Here is a 24,327-nt window from a genome sequence, read left to right as displayed (position 1 = left end):
TTTTCAAAGGTGAGCAGCGCTGCACTTCTCCTCAGGGTTGTCAGGATTGTTCACGCTGACACCGAGTGTTTGACAGGTGATCCGGATTTCTGGAACAGTCCTAGTTTTTTTCCCACCTGAAATTGCAATGTATTTTAACAAAATCAACACGTTTCTGTTTTCCGAGGATAAACTGAACACCAAGGTTAACAACTTTTCATTTGTTCCACCATAGGATCAGTCATCAACCCATTTCAGAAAGCAAAGTAATTAACACGGATGGGTTAAAAGTTGCATTTAATTACACTTTCTGCCTCTTTGTTTTCTATGTTGGTGAACGATGTCAATTAAGTCATTCTGTGCCCCTTGGTTGATGTAAAATTGTACTTCTACTTCTGTTTGTAGAATGTCACAGATTTTGGTTTTCAAAATGTCGCTATTCTAGCATGTGAGGTGGTCACTGGATACCTAGGATTTGGATACGGGCACATATTGAGAATGAGACACGGGTCCTTGCTACGCTGATTTGCCAGCACTGTCCTCATGACATGGTCTTTAGTACACAAGAACCAGGCGTGCAACACCCATTGGACTCAAAGGGCTTCACCCCCCCCCCCCCACTTCCCCCCTCGTCGTTTGTGGCAGTCCGGGATGAGACAGCTTCACGGGCACACAGCCGCACCCAAGCACTTCACAGGTCTTTAAAAGACCATTTGCATGTTAATGAGGCTTTGGTATTGTTTCACCCCTTCTAAGAGCCCCTGCAGTGCAGCTCCACTCTGCCTATTGCTTAAAGTTTCTGCCCCCACCCCCCGACATTTAATCACTCACCTTGCGATAGTGTCACTCAAAGTGTCACACCTTAAAATACGCAAATGTCACACATTGCTGAAATATAAATGTCACACATAATCATACTGAGAAGTGGCAGCTATGTCCATTGCACTTAAAGCCCCGACTAGAACAGAGTCGGTGTCCAGCTGTGTGTACCCTCGGGATGTTTTGGCAAAAAGTGCGCATGGCACAGTATTCATCTTTTTATCCATGGGGGTAGAACCTGTACCCACTATGATTTTCCGCAGGTCTATGTTAACACAACTTACTTTTGTCTCAAAGCAGAACCCGGTTACAGTTAATAAGAGTTGAACACGCCAACCATTGGCAACCCTGGGAGCGATTCCTTCCCGGGATGGTCGCCCCGAGTCTCCACCCTGCACCTGGCTCCGCCCCCGCCGCTAAAGACAGAGGCGGGGCCCCATGAGCGCGGGGCTCCTCTACATCCGCCACCCGGCACAATCTTTAAGCGAGGAGCTGGCATCCTGCGCGACGTGGGTGAGTTGCCCTGACGGGACCGTCTTTCTATTTCAGGGTCAGAGGGCAGGGTAGGCTGCATGGGCAGCAAGCTGCCGAAGGGGTTTCTTAGGAAGAAGCGGGGAACTGCCCTTAAACTTTTCTGCCTTGCTTCGTGGTTCCTCGTGCCTCGAGTATGCGGTCTGCCCGGTTCCTAAGACTGGTTAAATAAAAGCAACTTTAGCCCAGCGAAGAAGCTTCTGTATGCGATAAATTTAAAAGGAGCCCTTCCCCTCTGTAGCACGCGGAAATCCACTTCAGGGGATTTTTATAATCTATCTGGACACGCGCATCCTTTAACAAACGGAGAGTTTTAAACTTTGCAGACAGAAGAGCCTTTCTTTACAGTAAAACCGTTCTCACAGTGAATCAAGTTCTCTGTCCTAAACTTGAAGCATATGTCAGAACTGTGTGTTTACCCTGGAGTTCAGGGAGTTATTCGTATTTTATTTCTGTGTAGATATTTAAAGTCACAGGGGGTGATGCAATCCGTGCCCCTGACCCCACACACTGCCTCATTAAATCACTCTGGCGAAACAGGGTCTAGGAAGCTCCGCCCAAGCTTGGGAAATGCAGTCAAGCCATGACATTTGACCTTTCAAAGTGTTCATGCTTCTCGCAGGCACATTTTGTCAGTCGAGTATCTTTAGGGGACGAAACCCAGACAGGCTCAAAACAATGAAACCACACTGCCAACCGCAAACTGCAAACGTTGTAGCGTGCGACGCGTGTGAGTAAAGCGCTATCTAAATGTACATAAAATACATGTACACAGTGCTTGAAATGGAAAAATAGAAGTGCAGGTCTGTCCCAGAGTATCTGCTTGTTCCTGAGAAGTGCGGTTACTCTACAATTAAAAGTATTACGTCTCTTTTGAGAAGTGCTGGTACTCCATACCGGACAGTACCGGCCCTTTTAAAGCACTGCATATAAATAAAATGCAATTCTACGTTTTTAAATGACTAGGTCAAAAACATCCTGATATATTGTTTTCTTTGTCCCAACTCGACAGGAAATACGTATAGAAAATAAGTTACAATGTTATGACTGTAAGTATTGTGATCTATTTTATCTATCTATATCTAGCTATAGGCAAAAAAACTGAAGCATGAATAGCAAGCACTTAGCAGACCCTGCCTGACTAAAATGGGATTCGTCTTGATACACCGCTCTTTTCGTTTATGGGGAATTGGTGTAAGGCAGCGCCACAGGTGTTCTTGCTGCACTGCCTTACGCCAATGTGAAAGGGTAGGAATGCACCGTATTTATGAACAATGGTGCACTCCTGTCAAGTTTTTTCAAGTTTATTTTATTTATTTATGTTTTGGAACTCTAGACAGAGGTCCACATAAAATCTTCCAACAACAACATTTGACTCATTATGAGGAAGTTACAAAGAGAAAATACATCTAGTATAAATTCAAGAAACTTTTAAAAAAATTAAAAATTATACAGCAGAATCTCTCATTTGGTGGATTATACATGGCATCGAGGAAAGCAGAAGAGAAGAGAATATTTAGTTTTAGACAAATAGGTCTCAACCATTTTAAACGATAATTTTTTAAAGCCGGGCAAACAAATAACACGTGTTTAACATCTTGGTTGTATTTGTAGCAAAAGTTACACTTTACTGAAGAGCCATACCATTTTGATAACAGCATATTTAGAGGAAGAAGGTCCTGTCTCAAGAGAAACATAAAACGACGCACACCATGGGGGATATTCCATGAAACAAAAGGTTGGGGGATTCTAATTTGATAATGGTTAATAAGAGGAGACGGACCCCTTTTGACGATAAGGGCCTCTTTATCTAATTCAAAGCTTAGGTTCCAGGAGGCCAGTTTTAGAGTCGGTTTTAGCTGATAGGTAGATAAAGAAAAAAGGCTAGATTCATCTAGTTTCAGGAGTTTAACTGCTGATCTAAAATTCTTTACAAGAATAGAATGTTCATTTAGGGGACCAAGAAGTTCTTTTCGGATCAAGTATCTTAAGGTATCCGATTCACCCTTGGCCAAGCTAAAAACCCAGCGTACTACCCCAGCAAGACCCTGGACCCATGCACTGCGTAAGCCAAATTCCAGTCTAAAAGCTGCAATAGTGCACATAGTGTTGACCGTACACAGTTTCCGTAGGATTTTTCCCTCTGTGGTATTTAAAAAGCCCCAACTCCCCACTTCAAGTAGTTCTATGCTATATAGTAAGGTAGCTGGGATTTTTGCTCTAAAAACCTCCAATAGATAGGCAAAATGCCTCTGGCCAGTAGATCTATAGAGGGTATTAAGACCCCTCTCATGGGACATGGTTTTCCGAACGGTATTGGTTATATGGGCTTTCTCACTAAATGAACTGGAAACTATTTTTCCCAAGAAAGTATAGGATTGGACAACTTCCAAACGAAGGCCCCCTATATTCCCAAAAAAGTTCCCAAATTTTTGCTTTTTTCTTCCAACCATACACATGACTTTACTCTTAGTTACGTTTATCCTCAAGTGATGGGATTCTGCAAATACGTGGAGCGCTTGTAACCGATTATTCAATCCCGTGGGGGTCAAATTCAGGATTAGTATATCATCTGCATATAGCAGACATACTATCGGTTTGCCCCCCAGGGATGGGGCAATACCATCACTTAAGGAAAGAGATTGGGGAAGATCAGATAGATAAAGTGAGAACAGTATTGGGGCCAACAGGCACCCTTGTTTTAACCCATTGGCAGATGGGATAGCTTGAGAAAGACCCCTTTCACCTCCCATAAGTATTCTGCACCATGTATCGGAATGAAGCTCCCGAACCAGATTTAAGAGCGCGGGAGGCATACCCAGGATCGATAACTTTCTCCACAGCAAATGGCGATCCACCTTATCGAAAGCTGTGGAGAAATCTACGAATGCTGCGTATAGACTCCCTCCTCGGAGCTTGATGTATTTCTCCCCTAAGACATGTAGTGCGGTCAGGTTATCTAAGGTGCCATGCCTTTTTCGGAACCCCGTCTGCTCGAGGGGCAAGATATTATTCTCATCTACCCACTCCTGTCCTTTCCCCCTGCACAGGTGCACAATTTGCTGTCTAGCGCCAACATAGGTGTAAAGCATGCCTCCATTGCAGGCAGGGTTGTTTTTGTGCAGGAAGGGTAAATAAAGTGACACTCCATCGGCTCAAACCTCTTATAAATAAGCCACCAGCGGCCTCATTTATGGTATTTTGGCGTAGGGTCCTTGCTGTGCTATGCCAAAGTGAAAGGGGCAGCAATGCACTGTATTTAAGTAATACAGTGCATACCTGTCCTTTCTGCCTGAGCTGGTGCCATTTTGGCAACCTAGAGCCAACGTAGGCACCCTTGCACCATGGGGTGCCTGTGTAGCAGGCAGGATTGTTTTTATGCAAGCAGGGGCACCTTCCTGCACAAAAACAGACCTACGAGGCGTTTTCCTCTTTCTATGTGTGCTGCAAAATGAAGCGCACATGGAAAGATTAAAAAATGAGGAGAAATAAACAAACACACGTACATGTTTGACGCTTCCTCAGGTGTACATACCTTTTGTAAACCTGGGGCAGTGTCAAATTCCATGGGTTTTGCGTGAGGAAAACCCAATGCAATGCACATGGAACGCGTCTGGGCGCAGAGCAAGGCTATGCAGCTGTTTGCACTGCAATGCTTTACACAGGATTTATGAGGCCCTCCATTCCACGCAGGGTGGCTTTGCGTGGCTTCATAAATCTTTATGTGCCACATTACATGGTGCAAAAGTGACGCAGGGGTCTCCAAACATAAGCCCCTAGAAGTATTTACTATTTCTTCATGTGATTTATGCCATTTCAATTCTCTGGTGAAATTTGTACTGTTTTAGAGCTGTTTTCTGTGGTGCTGGTATTAACAGTGCCTGTTTTTAAGGCGCATTTCTTAATGAAAAAGGCCACCGAAAATCACGATAACCTAACAAACTTGCACAACGTTTTTAAAATGTTATGCTTAAAATGCAATACATCAGCACATTAAGGAGTGATAAAGCAGGCAAATAGGCTGCCGTCCCAAACTGATCAAAATATAGCACATGAGGAGTTTCAATTGAGCAAAATGAGGCAAAGTGGACTGTACACCTAATCAGAAACAACAAACTGCATCAGTTCTCAAGAATGTGTGCTAGAAATCTGCATTGATGTAATAGATAAAGTGTGCAAGATGTGTCAGCGGGACTGCAATATAACAAGAGAACACTCATACTCATTTACGGGAGTAGAGTCAGTTCTAGAAATGGAAAAAATACTCTGGAATTTCATAAACTGTCAGCAGAAATGGGGCACAATCAAAAGAGGTGGAGTAAAACGGGACAGAGTCTGACAGTCAACGTATACTTATTTTTTGTTTAAAAACTCTTCTTCCAACCACATTTTCAACAAGGGTACAATAGATAATACATCTGTACTGGCTTACTTATTGGGTCACAAGCAGACTGCATTTTAAAGTATCTGATGGGGTCAGGGCACCTGCTGCAGAGGTGTTTGTGTACTCAAGTCTGTTTCAGAGTATACTAGAAGTAAGATAAATTAAGTGGCTAATGCACTTGCCCTAGAGATATGTGTATAGCCTGGTCACAAGCTTCAACCAAGACAGCATAGAATAGCTAATTCAACAACATATAACGTGTATGTCGAAGATATGTATTGCTGCTTTAGTTGCAGGGATCCTTGTGTTATCTGTAGGTAACACCTTGTAATTCTTTGTTACATAACTTAGAGGGGTATGTGCTTAGAATCTTGAGGTTTCATCACAATCTTTTGTTATTCTAAAGCTGTTAAGCAGTGTCCGAGGGGAGCAATAAACAGGGCCGGCTCAAGGGCAGTGCGAGCGGTGCCACCACTCTAGTCGTTGACTTCAGAGAAGGGGTGGGGGTGGAGGGGGGTCATGTGGCGCTGTGTTTGAAAGTTTATTATGGTTTTCAAAGCACCTGCTGCCATTCCGTGTATCCAGGCAACAATAAAATATCAAGACAACTCTGGTGATTAATGTTCTTCCTGGAGAGAGATTAGAGTTTAGTCTAGTGGAAGTTTTGGCTCATCATGAAGTAAAGCGGAGGTTTAATATGCCTGCAGCAAAGAGCGTGTACCATGCGGATCACAAAGTGCATATAATGTAAATAGGTCAGTGGGTTACTGCTTTTGTGTGAGAGTTCATTTTGTTACTTGCAGTTAAAAGTTAACATACTAATATAGAACAATGATTTATGAACTGTCATAAAAAAACTATGCAAACTGCAAGGTATGGATTAGGGCGCTATCATTTTTTCCCATTCTTTCATTATCCCGATGTTACAAAAAAGGTTAATTTGGGTAGAAATCGATTCTTATTAAGAGAACTCCAAACCCTAGCTTTGTACATCTCCAGACCAAGCACTCTCAAACTATCCCGCCTACCAGAATGGATGATATGTGACTCCTACACCTTGTAGTCCCCTGGCTTATATAACATTTCCTACACACTGATTAACACACCTATGATTCATTCAGAGTGTGTGTGTGTGTGTGTGTGTGTGTGTGTGATGCAAAGTGCTCTGGCAGCCTACACTGGTGTGAGTGGCCACCAGTGCTAAATCCAGCCCTTTTAATAAACACTTATGAGTGTAATTACTGATACAGCTGGCATTCGTGCAGTGAATGCATATCTTCTACACACTGAGATTGGAAAAGTTAAAGGAATTGCCTTTGTATCATAGTTTAGCTTTTAAGCAGTTGGTAAGTGACAAGCTATTTATAGTTTATCCCTCGCATCAAGGTTTGTTAGGCACCTGCTAGCTCCCAGCCAAGATGAAAGTCAAACAAAAGGAGTGCTGATGGCCCTTTAAGTGAGGCGTATATATTGTTCCTGCCAGGAATTGAAAACAAGCGACCTCTCTCACCCCCTGCAGGTTGCTACTCTAGACATAAAGCAAACAAAGGGGGGATGGGGAGGGGTGCCGCTTAATGTGTCTGAGTTTTGGCAAATTACAGTGGGAAACATTCAGCATGTTTCACTCGGGTTGTCCTGGATCTCAGATCTTGCTATAATCTCGGGTCTGGCTCAGATCTCACAGGTGACTCAATAATAGCTGCCAGCTCTGGCTGACCCTCCTCTATTTCAATACTCAATCAATCAATCATTTATAAAGTACACTACTCACCCCTGAGGGTCTCAAGGCGCTGGGGATATGGTGCTGCTACTGCTCGAACAGCCAGTTCTTGAGTAGCCTCCTGAAGGTAAGTAGGTCCTTGGTATGCCGCAGGTGGATGGAGAAGGTGTTCCAGGTCTTTGCTGCGAGGTAGGAGTTTCAAGTTTCAAGTTTATTTTTTATTTGTTTGATTAATTAAAATCTTACAAAAATATGACCTTAGAGAAAGTATAAGCATCAATACACATTTATTCGTCATACAAATAGTAAATGACCTTAAAAATAATTAAAATAAAGAAATAAAAATTGTAAAACTAAATGACATTGTCCTTATGACCTTTAGCAATCACATTTAAATTTTTTACAAAAGCAACATTCATTGGTAGGTCATTCGGATTTAGACAGGCCATTACTGCTTGTCTACAGGTTCTTATGTTTCGGGCATTGAGCAACCTCCTGAGGATTAGTCTCCTTTCTGGGGCTATAACAGGGCACAAACATACCAAGTGCACAATGTCTTCTTTTCCCCCCTTGCAAAGTCTGCATAGCATATTGCCCTCGTTTGGTTTCCAGGGTGGGAGATGACACAAACCTGGCCATACACCAAAGCGTGCTCCTATAAATGTTTGCTTATTTTGGGCTGACCATGCCGTATGGAGGTAGGCTTGGACTTGTTTTTTTTTGTAGCCATTTATGATTGGCCATGAATGCTTGCGTTTTGCTAACAAAGCTTTGTCTTTAAACAGCGATAGGCGAGTTACCAGCTTATTGATTGTTTTTTTAAAGCTATCCTGCGTTATAGTCTTTTCCCATTTTGCTGATATTCCAAATTCTTCTTTTGCATTGTTTAGATATTTCCACGCTTGCAGTTTCTGGTTATCTTTAACCTCTCTCCACAAAGCTATAGACAATTGATTGTCCTGATCATTATTTACTCTATTCCAAACTTTCAATATTTGGCCTTGGCGGGCATATAGTTGATTGTTCATACCAAATTCCATCCTTATTTGTGCTTGTGAGGCATTACATGGTAGGGTAAATAATTTTTTATAAGTTTTTGCTACAGCATTGTTGATAAGCACAGCATCCTTCCCATTTAGCACTTCACCACCGTAAGTTAAGTTGTGGAGAAGTGTGGCTCACTGGTTAGAGGAGGTAGACCCTGAAGCAGAGGTCAGACCCGGGACCAGGGTTCAATTCCCGACGCGGCAGGGTCTTGAGCCCAAATATCCACGGACTCGATAATTCTCGTTTCGGTGCCTACTCGAATCACGGGATCACACTCTGCAGCTCTGGGCATCAGCCTGCTTAATCTCCACTATGGCCCCCCTGCGGCGGGATGCCTGGCTTTCACCTTGGGGATGCCCAGTACGGGTATCTCACAGGGAAAAGCCAGGACGGGTTCCCAAGGCAAGCGCCGAGATGCCTACGGGTAATCGAGCGCTATATAAGAACACATAATAATAATAATAGTATTTTGGCAGTTATAATTTTTAACAGTGGCCCGTGTGACAATGCAGATAGATTCTTTTGTAGGGTTCTAAATGCTGCAATCAAGCTATTAGCCTTCCTTGCAATATCTTCCCTTTGTGGTACAAAGCTTCCGGTCTCATTGAAAAGGACACCGAGATATCGATAACTCTCCACTTGCTCTAGATGTGTTTGTCCCAGCAACCATTTCATCTTTTGTTGCGAGGTAGGAGAATAATCTACCACCGGTGGTCACTCTTCGGATGCGGGGAACAGTGGCGAGTGCGAGGTCGGCTGAGCAGAGTTGGCGGTTCAGGGTGTAGAAGGTTAGTCGTCTGTTGAGGTATGCCGGTCCAGTGTTGTGGAGTGCCTTGTGTGCGTGGGTGAGGAGCTTGAAGGGGATCCTATTGTTGGCGGGGAGCCAGTGCAGGTTTCTTAGGTGGGGTGTGATGTGGCTGTGGTGAGGGATATCGAGGATCAGGTGTGCAGAGGCGTTCTGGATGCGCTGTAGTCGTTTGAGGAGTTTGGCTGAGGTTCCTGCATAGAGGGCGTTTCTGTAGTCCAGTCTGCTGCTAACAAGGGCTTGGGTAACCTTTCTTCTTGTTTCAATTGGGATCCAGCTGTAGATCTTGCGGAGCATGCGGAGGGTGCTGAAACAGGAGGATGAGACGGCGCTGACTTGCTTAGTCATGGAGAGAGTGGAGTCGAGGGTGAACCCCAGGTTGTGTGCATGGTCGGTGGGTGTTGGTGCTGCTCCCAGAGAGGTCGGCCACCAGGAGTCGTCCCAGGCCGAGGGCTGGAGCAGAGGATGAGGACCTCCATCTTGTCAGAGTTCAGTTTCAGATGGCTGTTCTTCATCCATTCGGCGATGGCCTTCATTCCTTTGTGGAGGTTGGTTTTGGTGGTAACAGGGTCCTTGGTGAGGGAGAGGATAAACTGGGTTTCGTCGGCGTAGAGATGATGTTGAGATTGTGCAGTCGGGCTACGTCGGCCAGAGGTGCCATGTAGACGTTGAACAGTGTCAGGCTGAGGGAAGATCTTTGGGGTACGCTACAGATGATCTCAGAGGCTTTGGATCTGAAAGGCGGGAGGCGGACACTCTGGGTTCTGTCAGAGAGGAAGGAGGTGGTCCATTCCAGAGCATTGCTTCGGATCCCTGTGTTGTGGAGGAAGGTGCGGTGCCAAACTGTGTCGAAGGCGGCTGAGAGGTCCAGGAGGATGAGGGCCGCGGTTTCACCGCTGTCCAACAGGGCTCTGACGTTGTCGGTGGCGGCGATGAGGGCGGTTTCGATACTGTGGTTGCTGCGGAATCCGGACTGGGATGGGTACAGGATGTTGTTTTCCTCGAGGTGGCGGGTCAGTTGTCCATTGACGATCTTCTCGATGACCTTTGCCGGGAACGGGAGCAGGGAAATGGTCTGGAAGTTCTTGAGGTCTCTCGGATCCGCTTTGAGTTTCTTGAGTTGGGCGTTGATCTCGGTGTGCTTCCAGCTCTCTGGGAAGGTTGCAGTCTCGAAGAAGGTGTTGATGACCTTGCGGAGAAGGGGTGCGATGGAGGCGCTGGCTTTGTTGATTGATTATATGTGGTGCGGGCAATGGTCTGACGGGGAGCCGGAGTGGATGGTGCTCACGATTCTGATGGTGTCGTCGTCGTCCACGTTGGTCCAAGCGAGCAGGGGGTTGATGTGGGTGTTGGCTGGAGGGTCTGAGGTGACAGTGGCTGTCAGGGCGGTTTCGTTGTTGAAGCTGTCGTGGATGTCTCCGATCTTGTGGTGGAAGAAGGTGGCTAGGGAGTTGCACAGGTCTTGCGATGGTGGAATGTTGGTGGTGTTGGAGCTGGGGTTGAAGAGTTCTTTCACGATGTTGAAGAGCTCTTTGCTGTTGTGTGTGTTGTTGTTGAGGCGGTCTTTGAAGGAGGCTCTTTTGGCGGATCAGATGAGGTGATGGTGTCTGCGGATGGTGTTCTTGTGGGCTGCATAGCTGTCCGGTGTTTGTTCGCGGTGCCATTCTTTCTCGAGTTTTCTGCAGTTTTGCTTGGAGGCCTGGAGGTCCGCTGTGAACCAGCTGGCTTTCCTGTCCGCGCGTCTGTTGGAGGGTTTCTTGATCGGGGCGAGGGTGTTGGCACAGTCGTCGATCCATCGCGTGAGGTTGCAGGCGGCGGTGTTGGTGGGGTCGGTGGGCGGGCTTCGGGAGAGAGTGGTGTTGAGCTGGTCTATGGTGACTTTGCTCCAGCTGCGGTGGGGGATCTGTTGAGTGCAGTGGTGTGTGGTGGGTTTCCGGAAGGTGAAGTGGATGCATCGATGGTCGGTCCAGTGGAGTTCGGTGGTGAGGCTGAAGGTGATGTGAGAGCTTGCGGAGAAGATGGGGTGGAGCGTGTGGCTGGCGGAGTGGGTGGGTGCTGTGATGAGCTGTCTGAGTCCAAGGTTGTCGATCAGGGCGGTGGAGTTGCTGTAGTTGTTGTTCTCGAGGGTGGAAGTTCAGGTCTCCGAGGAGAATGTAGTCTGTGGAGGCGAGGGTGTGCGCGCTGATGAAGTCGGTGATGGAGTCGCTGAACTGTGGCCGGGGTCCAGGGGGTCTGTAGACGAGCGTCCCTCTGAGGGTGGTGTTGGGGTCAGTGTGGATCTGGAAGTGCAGGTATTCGGCAGTGCTGAGGGTGTCATTGGTGCTTGTCAAAACCTTGAGGGTGTTCCTGTGGACGATGGCGATTCTTCCTCCCGCTCTGTTGGCGCGGTCCCTGCGGGTGATCTTGTAGCTGGCTATGGCGATGTCCGGCCCGAGGAGGCGTTCATCCAGGTCTCTGTCAGGAAGGCACAGTCCGGAGAGGATGAGTCGAGCAGGTCCCAGAGTTCGACGGTGTGTTTGCGTGCGGAGCGGGTGTTGAGTAGTAGGCATCTGAGGTGGGTGTGTTCTGTCTCAGTGGGCGGGTTGGTGGCTTGGAGGCTGGTGAATCTGCAGCTCCGGCAGGAGAAGGGTCCCTGGGGGTGCTTTGGAGTGGCCTTTAAGCAGGTGTGGGATTGTCTAGTTTTGAGAGAGTGGAGGGAGCTGGCGTCGTAGTGGTGTTGGTTGTCGTCGTGCCGGTTGCGGGGACCAGGGTGTCTGGCGCTAGGCATGGACGGGCGCAGACTAGCTTGCCTTAGGCGCACCCGCTGCACACGGCCGTCATATAAGGGAGGTGGGAGGGGGAGCAGCTGGTAGGCAGGCACAGAGAAATAGAGGAAGAACGAAGGAGAGAAAAAATACACAACAGGCAGCAAAACAAACAGGTAGCAATACAAATAAAATGCAGCCGTACCGGACTACCAAGACAGAGGGGCCTCAAACCTGCGGCAGCAACGGTGTCAGGCAGCAGAGGCCGCAGTCTCACTGGTAGAGCTGTGCGGCATGGGGCAGCGACCTGCCTGAAAACAGCCACAGCACAGGTTTGCAGATTCAAGTTTTTGGCTCCTTGGAGCCTGTTGACGATACACAGTGGGTGTTTGGTCTATATCCCAGGAAACTGATATTACTCGGTGTGTTTTAAACCTAGTGATTTATCAATACTAATGATGTGGAAGTGGTGGGAAAGGGTTTTATTGGACAATCCTAAATGCATAAATTATGGGCCTTGTACAATATTTTCAAAGTGTGTCATAATGATGCAAACGAAAAATCTTAAGAACTAAAGATGTGTATTACATCTTGTCATCGGTGTTAATGTTTTATGAACCAAAGTGTTTCTTTCAAGAAGGCTTTTAATGTCATTGTCCGCCAAACCCATTTACTAACCTAATAGCAAATATTTAATGGAAACGCTAACGATTACTGTCAAGACTGATAGGTGTATGGATTGTCTCTCTTGTAGCTCCTGAAACAACATGGCTCCATCACCCAGCAAAGACTTGGGCTACACCCCTCCAGATGGTGGATGGGGTTGGGTGGTGGTCTTCGGAGCTTTCATTTCCATTGGATTCTCATATGCCTTTCCAAAGGCTATAACCATCTACTTCAAGGAAATCCAGGAGTTTTTTGGCACATCATATAGTGAAATTGCATGGGTGTCCTCCATTATGCTAGCCACTATGTATGGTGCTGGTAAGTGAAATAAAGTTTGTTTGTAAAATTGAAAATAATGCTAGCAGTTAATGCTTCATTTAGATATTTTGTCTGAGCTTCTATACATAAAAGTCCATTATTCGAGCTGTCTGTGTTCTACTGATGACTAGGCTTTGTCATAGAATAGCAGGCAAAGGGGGTAGCAGTTTGCAACACAATGTATTAAGGCATGAGTGAGATAACAAGAACAGGTTTGGTTGGTTCTTTGCAGTCATTAAAAAAATGGTGGCCAAATGACAGGAATATTACCATAACATAGAGTACACTGTACTGTTACTTAGTGATACATACTGCAGACATTTCGCTTGATTCACAAAGCAATTTGTGTCCTCAAGTTCAGCTTAGGTTTGCAGATTTGCATGATTAACAAGTTCTCAAACAAGTAAATATAAACGGTGATTGTGACTTATTTGCTTTGGATCAACTGCAGTTGCTTGAGGACAGTTCCTGACATTCTTCCCTAGGTGGGGTTTCCAAAGTTGAAGATTGGACGAATCCCTTCCTGGACCAGGCAGACCATATGCTTAGTGTCCAGATAAGATGTTAGGTTTAAGGGGGTGGAGGTTATGACACTTTTTCAAAAGTAGTATCTCTGCTCTGCAACCCCCACTGACATATGACAATACCAGAATTATTAACCTCCTTGTAGTGATGTGTGATTACCAAACCGTGTAAGCCAAAGAAACAGACCCCTGAGTTTACATCCTTCGTGCAATGGATGCTGGATCTAACCTGGAAACAACCCTAGACCCAGAATATTGGAACAAGGACCACCGACCATGCTTACCTTCACCCTTGCTGATTTTCTCTCTGCTCTTTCACAGCTCCTATATCCACCATATATCTGTGCTCATGGTATGGTTCAGCCTTCTGCAGCTCCATTTCCTTTCCACGGTGTCCCACTCAAGAACTGTATAAGGAAGTTGTAAATGGGTGGTAGGACATGCATAGTTGGTGAACGTGGGAAGCTTAGACTGTTGCTCATCGCTAGAATCTATTTTTGTTTCTTTTGCACTGAACATACAAAATGTATGTTTTGCCCAACTCTGTTAATGATTGACCTTGTTGCAACAGTAATCTATATTCAAACATTTTTAAATGGAAAGAAACGGGTGTATGAGCAAAAACCCTCATGATTGCAGTCACAAAAGCAGTGTGTCACTACAAATACCATATTCTGCTTTTCTAATTCAAAGTTATTTCCGTTTGTGGGGAAATGTGCAGTCATAGAGCGTCAAAGACTAGTGTATGCCATATTTTTGGAGATGTATTTGATAAAATTACGTACCTCTGTGATAGAAAAGGAGTGGAAATATGTGGATGTTTGAAGGGTTTTCAAGATGTTGAGGGAGTGGCTACGGTTGTCATTTAGAGCAAATGTTTACTGGAGGAGCTTTGAGAGTCTCATGGGCTGATAGCATTTGCAGGGAAGTTGAGTACAAAAATGACGAACATGGTCAAAAGCAAAAGAGGCAACAAGTTTTGCTGCTATCGAGACCTACCCCAGTCACATGAATGCACTACCAGCTAAGGGGAGCGTTCACACATTGGCCAATGATGTGGCTAAAGCCATCTACCTGCTGTTGTCCTCTTCAACAAGACTGAACCAGTCATCACAAGCAATGCAAAACAGCACATCTTCCTTGCATCTTGCTCTCTGCTGTTGTTTGTAGAGCACCATAAACACATGAGAATCTACTTGTGGAAATTGCAATAGTAAATGTACTCCATATTTGCAGCACATGTTCTAAATATGTGTAAAGGTACACATATATCAGTAATAAGTACATAAATATAATTTTACGGAAATGCCTCTTTTGGGATGATCACCCCCTAAATTTTGGACTGATGCTCGAGGTTTTTCAACTCTGCGAATACTGGATTGGCATATTTAACTGACCTATAAGTCCCTAGTATATGGTATAGGATGCACCCAGGGCCAGTATGTTACATGTTAGTTGTGGACTGCAGTACTCATTGCCTCACCACTACAGTGACAGAGTGAAACCCTGACTAGGCCTGCCACTGCAGCCTCCTCGGGCAGCTTTTAAACTGCCAATTCAACTTGGCAAAATAATCATTTTAGCAAGCCCAAACTTTTCTTTTTAAAATGTATAAGTCAACCTTAAGGTAGGCCTTGAAAGCGCATAAGGCAGGGTGCAGAATATTAAAAATAAGGACATGTTTATTTTATGCTTTTCATGTGTGGACAGTAAAAAATCACATTGTCATTTCACTGTAGGATGGCTGGCATTCCCATTGACTAACTTGAGGTTGTACGTTTGCATTTACAGAGTGCTAACTTCAATGTGGGAATATATAAAGTGGTACTTCAACATAGCAAACCAATTGTCACATTAAGTTTGCAACTTCCCTAAAGTCGATTTTAACTGTTAATATACAAGTGACTTTAGAAAGTCACTTCTTACTTACCCAAAGATTCTGGGAGCAGTTATTGTTTAATTCCAGGAGGTGTTACCTAAGACAGCCTGCTGCCCTCCTGCTAGGAAGTGTGAATTGCTCCCAGGAAAGGGAAGAAAAAGCCTGTTGTGGGAGGAGCAGGCCTTGAAAGATCATAAAAATATTACTAGACTTGCAGTTCTCGGGCCAGATGTAGGTAGCCAATACCGGTCGGTAACGGCCGAAATTACCGAATTTCGGCCGTTACCGACCGGTATTAGGCATTTGAGATGTAGGGGCCAAATTTAAGTATTCGGTAATTTACCGAATCGGTAATTTAAGGAATCGGTAAATTACGGAATCCTTAAAATACTGATTCGGTAAATTACCGAATCCGTAATGTAGGGAGCACTCAAGTGAGTGCATTTCTGAGTTCAGGATTCGGTATTTACCACCAACTAAAAGTTGGTGGTAAATATCGAAAACCTTAGAAAAAGCAAATTTGTGCTTTTCCAAAAGTGCCATGTGGCAGACATACATGCACTTAGGGCATGTATGTGTGTCACCTGTGCACACATGCACGATTCAGGGGTATTTACAGAATATTTACCGAATCGGTAATTGTGAATGGCATCCTATTCATTCCTATGGGCCTCCAGGCCCATAGGAATGAATGGGAATGACCGAATCGGTAAATACCAAATCGGTATTTACCAATTCGGTAACATTTACCAAATCAATACCTACATACCATTTACCGATTCCGAAATACCGAATCGGTAAAATTCGGTATTTTAGAATCTGTAAATTTGGATTACCTACATATGGCCCCTAGTGACTAAAATAATCTTCTCAATTTATTTGTAATGCTATTGACCCATAAACTGCTTTCAAGTGATGTGATTGTGGGCAAATATGTTAATTCATTAAGCCACCATTTTCTTCATTCTCACATAAGAGAGCACCTTCAAATGTGCAAGATCAGCATGTCTGCTGATAAAAAACCTCTTTTGTATGATTTACTAGACTAAACATTTTTCCCATATATAATACAAATCTAGCCACATATAGAATACACATTACCCCTGTCTTGCCTTTTCATTCATTAACAGCATTGTCATCAGGACAGGGGCAGGAATGTTTCTCAAATCTTATTTAAAAACTCACTTTTAATAAATACGTAACTAAAGCATGAAGTGGTAGCACACTGTTGTTTGAAATCAGCAGATTTTACATTGAAATGGCCACAAACCTTCCCACTGACATGCAGCTTTACGGATAAAACTATATAGTTTACAAACAATATTGTTTGGAAATAGAGTTTATGCAAATATGTGTCATTTGCAAATCACCAAGTAAAGTGTTCTGATTTGTTTTGATCTTATTTAACTCTTTACTTACATCACACTTCGTAATTACAACAAAATGTGCTGTTTTTAATTCCTGATATATTTGTAATGTTACTATACAGACTATTTATTCACATGTTGTGTTAGATAAAAATAACTAACATCTTCAGACGGCTCACTTGACAAAAACCTCTAACTCTAGTAAGAGAGAGAAAATAAACCTAATTTTTGAAAAAGCAATTAGTTGAAAGTCAATCTGACAATTGACCTCTTTCCTTGAACAGACAGCAAATGTGTCAAGATAAAAACACGATTTAATGGCATCTTTATTGCTCAATCACTTTCCGAATGAACAGAACACCTGTTCCTTTCCAGTGTAAGTTTACTCCTAGATGGGACTACTAGGTGCTAAAAATAGCTTGACCTGATACAATTTTACTTGCAGGAGAAGATTTTTGGCGGCCTGGAGGAGGCTTTGACCTTCTCCTGACAATGGCCAGAGGGTTCTGCATGTAGATAGCCCAGCTTCAAAGGGTCATCCCCAGTCACAGGCAAATGAGTCACACTGTAGCCTGCCCTCTTCTTTGTCTAGGTAGACAGGATGGCACCTCTCCCCGACAGGCAAAACCTGTTGCCACACTGTTTTTCCAGACGTTTGCTCAGTGCTCTGATCAAAGCAAGCAAAGATTCTGATAGAGATACACTGTGGGATTGTTTAGTGCCAGTCCCCTAGGAAGTGAGGCACAAATGTGTAAGTTGCCCATTGTAAGTTTATCCTTACTGGTTAGGGAGTCCTCCCCACTCGCAAACTCTAGCCTGGCACAAAAGTGGCACCCCTGTATACCAACCTCAGAACAGTACTGTTGGAGTGGAATGTTTTTAATGTAATTTCTCTGGGCCCATATAATGACTCCAGTAACTTAGTCACTTTACTCAGATTCTATAATTCATTCACAGATGCATTGGTCCTCTGATGGACCATGCTTCTTCGCAGTGAGGGGTGAGAAATCAGAGCATCGAACTGGACCAATAATTTGTACCACGGTTTCTATAGAAAGAACATAATGACACGTAACAAAAGATAGACACATTTGAGATTATTTGGTTATTGGATTAAAGATCTAAAATCATTGCATACAAGTAACAATTTAAGCAGTTCAGTAATGAGTCTTTCCGCACGTCATATAAAACCATACATTTAGTCAAAGTGAATTTATTGCTAAACAAAGGAAAGCATAAAAAGGATGGTTTGGATTTGAATGTCCTACCACCAACAAAGGTAGGAAGATAGTTCAATACATTTCTCATATCATTAACAAAGGGATGAAGTGCAAGTCCTTTAAGCAAGAGTGCATGGGCAATGGGAAAGGAGCTATACTCCTGGAAATTTCAAGCGTGGTCTATCACCAGACAGCTCCAAATCATCCATCAAGCAAGTTCATCAGCAAGGGGAAAAAGGCAAAGGGATGAACAGGTAAACAGGCAGTCAGTAAGCAATGGAAGATGGAGAAAAATGAGGAAAAGGCGCAGACCTGGAAGCTATGGAGGCTTCGGGAAAAAAGGCGCTGGCTCCTCCTTGGAAAGTCACTTTCTATACTTGTCCATTTGTGACATCAGTTGTCACCATACAATGGTCTGATTGTCATGAGATCTTCTTCCGCTCATCAGGTACAAAATTGATACTCCGACATATTTTCCCAAGTTGTTCATGAGGAACTACTGTCCATTCCGTCCACACTGGTTAGTTGACATATAGCTTATTTACTTTGTTGCTATTCATTTATTAGTCCGAAGAGTCATGTTCCCGTCAATTCGCACACAACAAAGTACTGGAAAAAGTGTCTATTGATTTTAAAATAAATGAATAAAAAGGACAGCTAAAGCAACATTTGAGGAAATGTAAGAAAAGCAGGCTAAGATATTATGCAGCCTAAGGAAGTCCGCTCTACTTGTTCAGTAAAATAAACGCATCATTAAGTTTAAGCATACTGAAATAAATCAAGCATATCATGTGAAGGAATAATTGTAACATTAGTCAGAGATTATTGCATAGGAGTGTTTAACACTAATGATGGCCTAGTACCACCATTTATAAAGTACATACATGTAATTTATTCTTAAAACCATTATAATAAAACCCATATAATAAAATCGTTTTAGGAAATATAAGACTCTAATAATGTCAAGTATTTATGCTGAAAGTTTGACATATATTATATAACATGAATACATAGCCCCCATTTTTCATTTGCTAAGGTGCATTACAGTGAAAGTAATAGAGAAGCTAAGTTTCATCATTAATATTTGCACAATGTTCTGTAAGGCTCATTTGTTACATAGATATACTGCTTCATATTAATAATTTGTGTTAGTTTGGCTCATAGAACATTTTTCATCAATCTTTTATAACGCTGTTGTTAAAGTAATAAGGTAATGAGTTAATAAACATTTTAAACTCATTATTTTAATAATCTTCTACTTCTATAAATCCAAGCACACATTTAATGTACTGGTATTTAAACTTTTCTCAGTTTCAGTGTTATTTTTCTCGACGTGTGCAATGTGCACAATAAAGTTCTGTTGTCATAACTGGTTTTTATGTCAAAGAATGACGAGCTTTTACACTGCATCAAGCCCTCCTCTGATGGTAAATCAAGCCATTGCACTTTAACCACATTAGGTCATGACTAATTACAGTTTTGTTGCCTTATACCTCTTTCTTCTGGACTCTTCCAGCATTTGTATTTCATCAAAGTATTTACATTGCTCGTCTTCTAGTTAAGAATCAGATCTTGCTCTTTTCATTCCCTGTATATTCTTTTGATACCTACAAAATGTGATCAACATCAGCATTATGCACAAAGAGATTGCAATTAATGGTTTCAAGATGGAGGTCACTAGTCCATTATCTGAGTTACCCAACCAGTTGCGAACAGTTGACAATCATTCTCCTCTCAAATTCCCATCACTATCAGTTTTTTACCCTTTCAAGTCTTTGTCAGTAATGTTTTTTATGTTGTTTTCTAAATCTCTGCTTTTATCCAGTATGTAGATGCAACATTGTTGGACCTTTAACAACTGACAGACTCCACCTTCCTCCTTGAGAAGGATGTGTAGGACTAGTCGATTTTGCATCACCATCGACCTTATTGAAATCATTTCAATATCTACAACAGAAAATCCTTCAGCTGTACTAGTGGCTAATTTGTCAACTATAGTATAATTTTTTCTAATTTGATGTGAGTTTAATGCTACTCCTACAGAAGGTATTAAAGCTCCTAAATTATCCCTCACTATCTCATTTGTAGTAGCACTTCTCTTTATTCTCCCGTTCTGTTCTTTTAATTCTTTCAATTAATTTCACATGGTATATTTTTGGAAAGACAATTCCCAGGTTATAACTTCTATACCATGCCTTCGGCAATTCATAAAAAGCATTCTTTCCACTAAACTACTACTCTCCAGGAAAGATAAGATCGACTCCTTTTAAATATCTTCCCCAGTTCTCATAAAAATTACATTTATTTTCACATTCACTATAACCAACAAAGTTTGTGTTTTATATTGGACCTTTTCTATAAATACAAAGCTTTCCTTTATGTTGCCAAACTAAAGCTTATATAGCTATTCCTTCTGCTATTTTATGATTTTCTACCAGTAATTTCCAAAAAGTTAGTTTAGGAAGTGAGGAAGTTTTAATTGTAGTATTACCTCGTCTACTTTCTACTAAATCTATGAATTTCTTTTCGGTTCTCCCTAGTATTCATGTTAGATTATTTCTATGTGCATAAGCCATGACCACAGATTGAGTTGGCCGAAATAGACAGCCCATAGTCTCAGCTCATATCTTCATTTGAATAATAGTTACGCAAATGATCAGTACCATATAACAAACTAGTCAATACATTGCAAGAAATTCCATATATTAATGGTAAACTATGGTAGGAAACACCATTAGCCGCAGGGAAAGCTAAAACAATGGGTTTTCAGTGTAGACATTTCATTTGTCACCAAATCAAAGCTGTGTTTCGTGGTATTGAAGGTCACATAGACGAATGCAAAGTTATCTTTGCAGACCTCCCAAAGAAACTAGGTAGCAGATTTCATAGATTCCAAATAAAGCCTCCGAGGTGTGTCTCAAATTGCAAGTAAATGGCCATGCCAAGCGAGCTTTCAAAATATTGGGAATCAAATGTAAGCCACTGTGCATAGTCAAAAAAGCCTACATATTTAACTCTGCTGACTGAACATTATTATGACCTAGCATATTTAGCTTTGATGACTGAACATTACAATAAGCCATGTCCACAGATTGAGTTGGCCGAAATAGATAGCCCATAATCTCAGCTCATATCTTCATTTGAATAATAGTAATGCAAATGATCAGTACCATATAACAAACTAGTCAATACATTGCAAGAAATTCCATATGTTAATGGTAAACTATGGTAGGAAACACCATTAGCCGCAGGGAAAGCTAAAACAATGGGTTTTCAGTGTAGACATTTAATTTGCCACCAAATCAAAGCTGTGGTTCGTGGTATTGAAGGTCACATAGATGAATGCAAAGTTATCTTTGCAGACCTCCTAAAGAAACTAGGTAGCAGATTTCATAGATTCCAAAATAAAGCTTCCAAGGTGTGTCTCAAATTGCAAGTAAATGGCCATGCCAAGCGAGCTTTCAAAATATTCTGGATCAAATGTAAGCCACTGTGCATAGTCAAAAAAGCCTACATATTTAACTCTGCTGACTCAACATTATTATGACCTAGCATATTTAGCTTTGACTGAACATTACAACCCAACCAATAAACTTTATTCCACCTTTTTGCACATCATCTGCCTATCCCCCTAAAATCAAATGGAAGCACTGTTATTACTCCTTTAGCCTTTAGCAATACATGACACCCCAACCATCAACATACTGTGGATTTACAAGCCAGGTCAGAACAAAATTACTATTGATTCAAGAAACTTTTTAAACCCGGAGTCTTCCAGAAATCATATGTCTTAATCCATTTTTTTCTGAGTAGCGAGATCAATGGATGAAAGTTGGTAGTTTTCAAACCTGGAGTAGACCACCGCCTGGTTTCTTTTTTGTTTTGCCAGCGCAGGGCATCAAGTTAGCGCAGAGTTACAACTATAGTTTGCAAAACTCCAAGATAAATAAATCTGTTGGAAAGTGGAACGAGATTAGATTGGGTTTTTAATTCTTAAGTGTGCAGCCGTGGAGGGAGAGATGGTTCAAAAATCTTATTACACTTAAATAAGAGGCTTTATTGCAAATATTTTGTGTTCTGAATGTTCCCATGACCAGTGTGAGTGCTGCTTATGTGGTGGTTTCCTCAAGATGTCATCACTTTCTTTGTGATTTCATGTGGCCACACATTTTTCCCTAATGCAGAGAAATTTGAATTAAATCCTGGTTGGAAGGGGAGGCAGGTTGGCATTTATATTGTGGCGTGAGGTACTTAAATGCAGAAACCACAAGTGGCATTACGGAATGCTTCCAAAGAGGTTATGGAAATACTGAAAGATCAGCTAGGAGGGCATTCCTTAACTCTATCACCCACATTCTAAATTGTGTGTAATACTGATGTCACATGTATTTGTTACTCCAGAAAGGAGGGATATTGTGGAATTATGAGTTTTCACCTGGGAGTGCCTTAAGAAAATGGTAATAACTGAAAGAAGTAGTTACCAGACCCTATTCCCATAGGAATACCATATTTTCAAGGTAGCACTCCAGGTCCTCATTAAATATCTTTTCACTTGATACAATCCATCTAATTATGATGTCTGTATCTGTATTGACAAATAAACCTCACGTTCGAAGTGCCTTCAGAAAAGCACAAAAAACCTGGCTGTTCTCTAACTAAACTTCTTGCTTAGGGCAATTGTGCGGTATATACATTTCCAAATCAAATCAAAATTACTTTATACCTTTTATAACTGTTCTAGTGTTTCAGCAAAACTAGCCCCCCTAAAACTATTTTTTTCCTGCAAGAACCTCGATCTGGGCTGCACACTTAGGGCCTAATTCTGCGTTTGGCAGAGTGGAAGCAGGATGGCACACCACCGCCCCGCTCCCACTTCGCCAAACTCCCCTGCCAACTGCCTGCCGGATTACAAGTTGAAATTCATGCGGCCCATCCTGCGGCAGTTCTCCTACTCCGCTGACTTTCAAAAGCTCATAGGAGAGTCTTAGAAAGGCAGCGCCATGGGACAGCCGCAGCGCGTTACAGCACAGCATGGACTGTAAAGTCTAAGCCATGCTGGAACAGGGAGTGCATGCAGACAGGAGGGCACATAATATATGCCCCCTTTATGCATTCCAAAAGCCCTGAGGCAACATGGAGCCCTGTCGGACCCCCTTTATTGACTCTCCGCCACGCTTTTAATGGCTGTCTCACCACCATAAAAAGGGTGGCTGACAGCTAACTTGTTATATGCTTGGCGGTGCCACAGAGGCACCATCAAGCATATTGTGGCCTCAGACCGCCACACCAGGAATCGTGGATCCCTGGCTGGTGCGGCGGTCCTAATGAGGTACGACCGCCGTAGTTGTAATAAGACGGTCGGACCACTGGTGCCATTTTATTTGCGATGCCATGTCATTTTACATATTTCTCATGTAATTATGCCATTTATAACTTTTTAAGTTGCATTACTATATTTACAACGGCCACCACCAATTGCTTACTGTGAAAATAAAGTATTAACTGAGTCACAAAATGTATGCATCAAACTAAAACATGTTTTTTTTTGTATTTCATTAGGTCCCATTAGCAGTATTTTAGTGAATCGTTACGGTAGCAGGCCCGTTGTTATCCTTGGAGGACTCCTTTGTGGAACGGGGATGGTATCGGCATCCTTCTGTGCAAATATTCTGCAGCTCTATATCTGTGTTGGAATAATTGGAGGTAGTAATTAATTTCAACTAATCAGTTATTCTATTTTAAGAATCCGCATGAATTGTATTTTCTATCACCTCTGTGCAAATGTTGAAATAGTGTAACGAAGAAGGCTATATTGAATGCCATCTCTACTATTTTGCTGTGAATCTCCGCAATGGAGCAATTTTATTTTGGTTTCAAAAGGTGTTCTTCTGGAGCTATCTGATGTTGCTTTACGGTAACTTTCTGCACTCTACTAGATATCGCACATAACCTTTGTGAGCTACTTCATATAGATTTTCTGTTCCTGATTCCAGATCTACTACGTAACTTGAAGATATAAACATCGCCGCAGTACATAAATGTGGAGTTAGGTATAGAAAATATATACTTCACTTCGATATTTTGGATTCAATATTTTGTTCTCGATATTCTTGTACCTTGATATTACAGCTTCAATATTCAGCTGGGACACCTCAATCACTTCATTTACAAAATTCGTTTCGGATCATATCGTTTGGCCCACTAATTGTCTGCTTTCAGTCACCAATCTGTATTGCTTTCACCCAGCCAATACATGTTTCGCAGACATTCGTTTTATCAAGGCTGGAAAAACAATATGAGGGTCTTGTTAAATGTGTATTTAGG

The 24,327-nt window shown here is 42.6% G+C and overlaps 1 protein-coding gene across 2 annotated transcripts in view; it reads left to right on the top strand.

The window, feature by feature from the left end:
- Positions 1-1,209: 1,209 nt before the first annotated feature.
- The window catches only part of LOC144782239 (monocarboxylate transporter 2-like), a 91,317-nt gene continuing 68,199 nt past the window's right edge, over positions 1,210-24,327 (top strand). Inside the window, exons 1-3 of one of the 2 annotated variants that reach the window (XM_078661483.1) lie at positions 1,210-1,311; positions 12,784-13,013; positions 23,563-23,706. In XM_078661483.1, the coding sequence (XP_078517609.1) occupies positions 12,797-13,013; positions 23,563-23,706 (361 nt within the window). In that variant the 5' untranslated portion in view covers positions 1,210-1,311; positions 12,784-12,796. Of the gene's footprint in view, positions 1,312-9,712; positions 9,834-12,783; positions 13,014-23,562; positions 23,707-24,327 lie in introns of those variants that run through there. The other variant, XM_078661484.1, reaches the window with a different exon arrangement.

This window comes from Lissotriton helveticus, chromosome 9 (genome assembly GCF_964261635.1).
Source record: "Lissotriton helveticus chromosome 9, aLisHel1.1, whole genome shotgun sequence".
In the NCBI taxonomy this organism is placed as follows: domain Eukaryota; kingdom Metazoa; phylum Chordata; class Amphibia; order Caudata; family Salamandridae; genus Lissotriton; species Lissotriton helveticus.
Note: the sequence above shows the minus strand (reverse complement) of the source record. Positions and strands in the feature narration are given on the sequence as shown.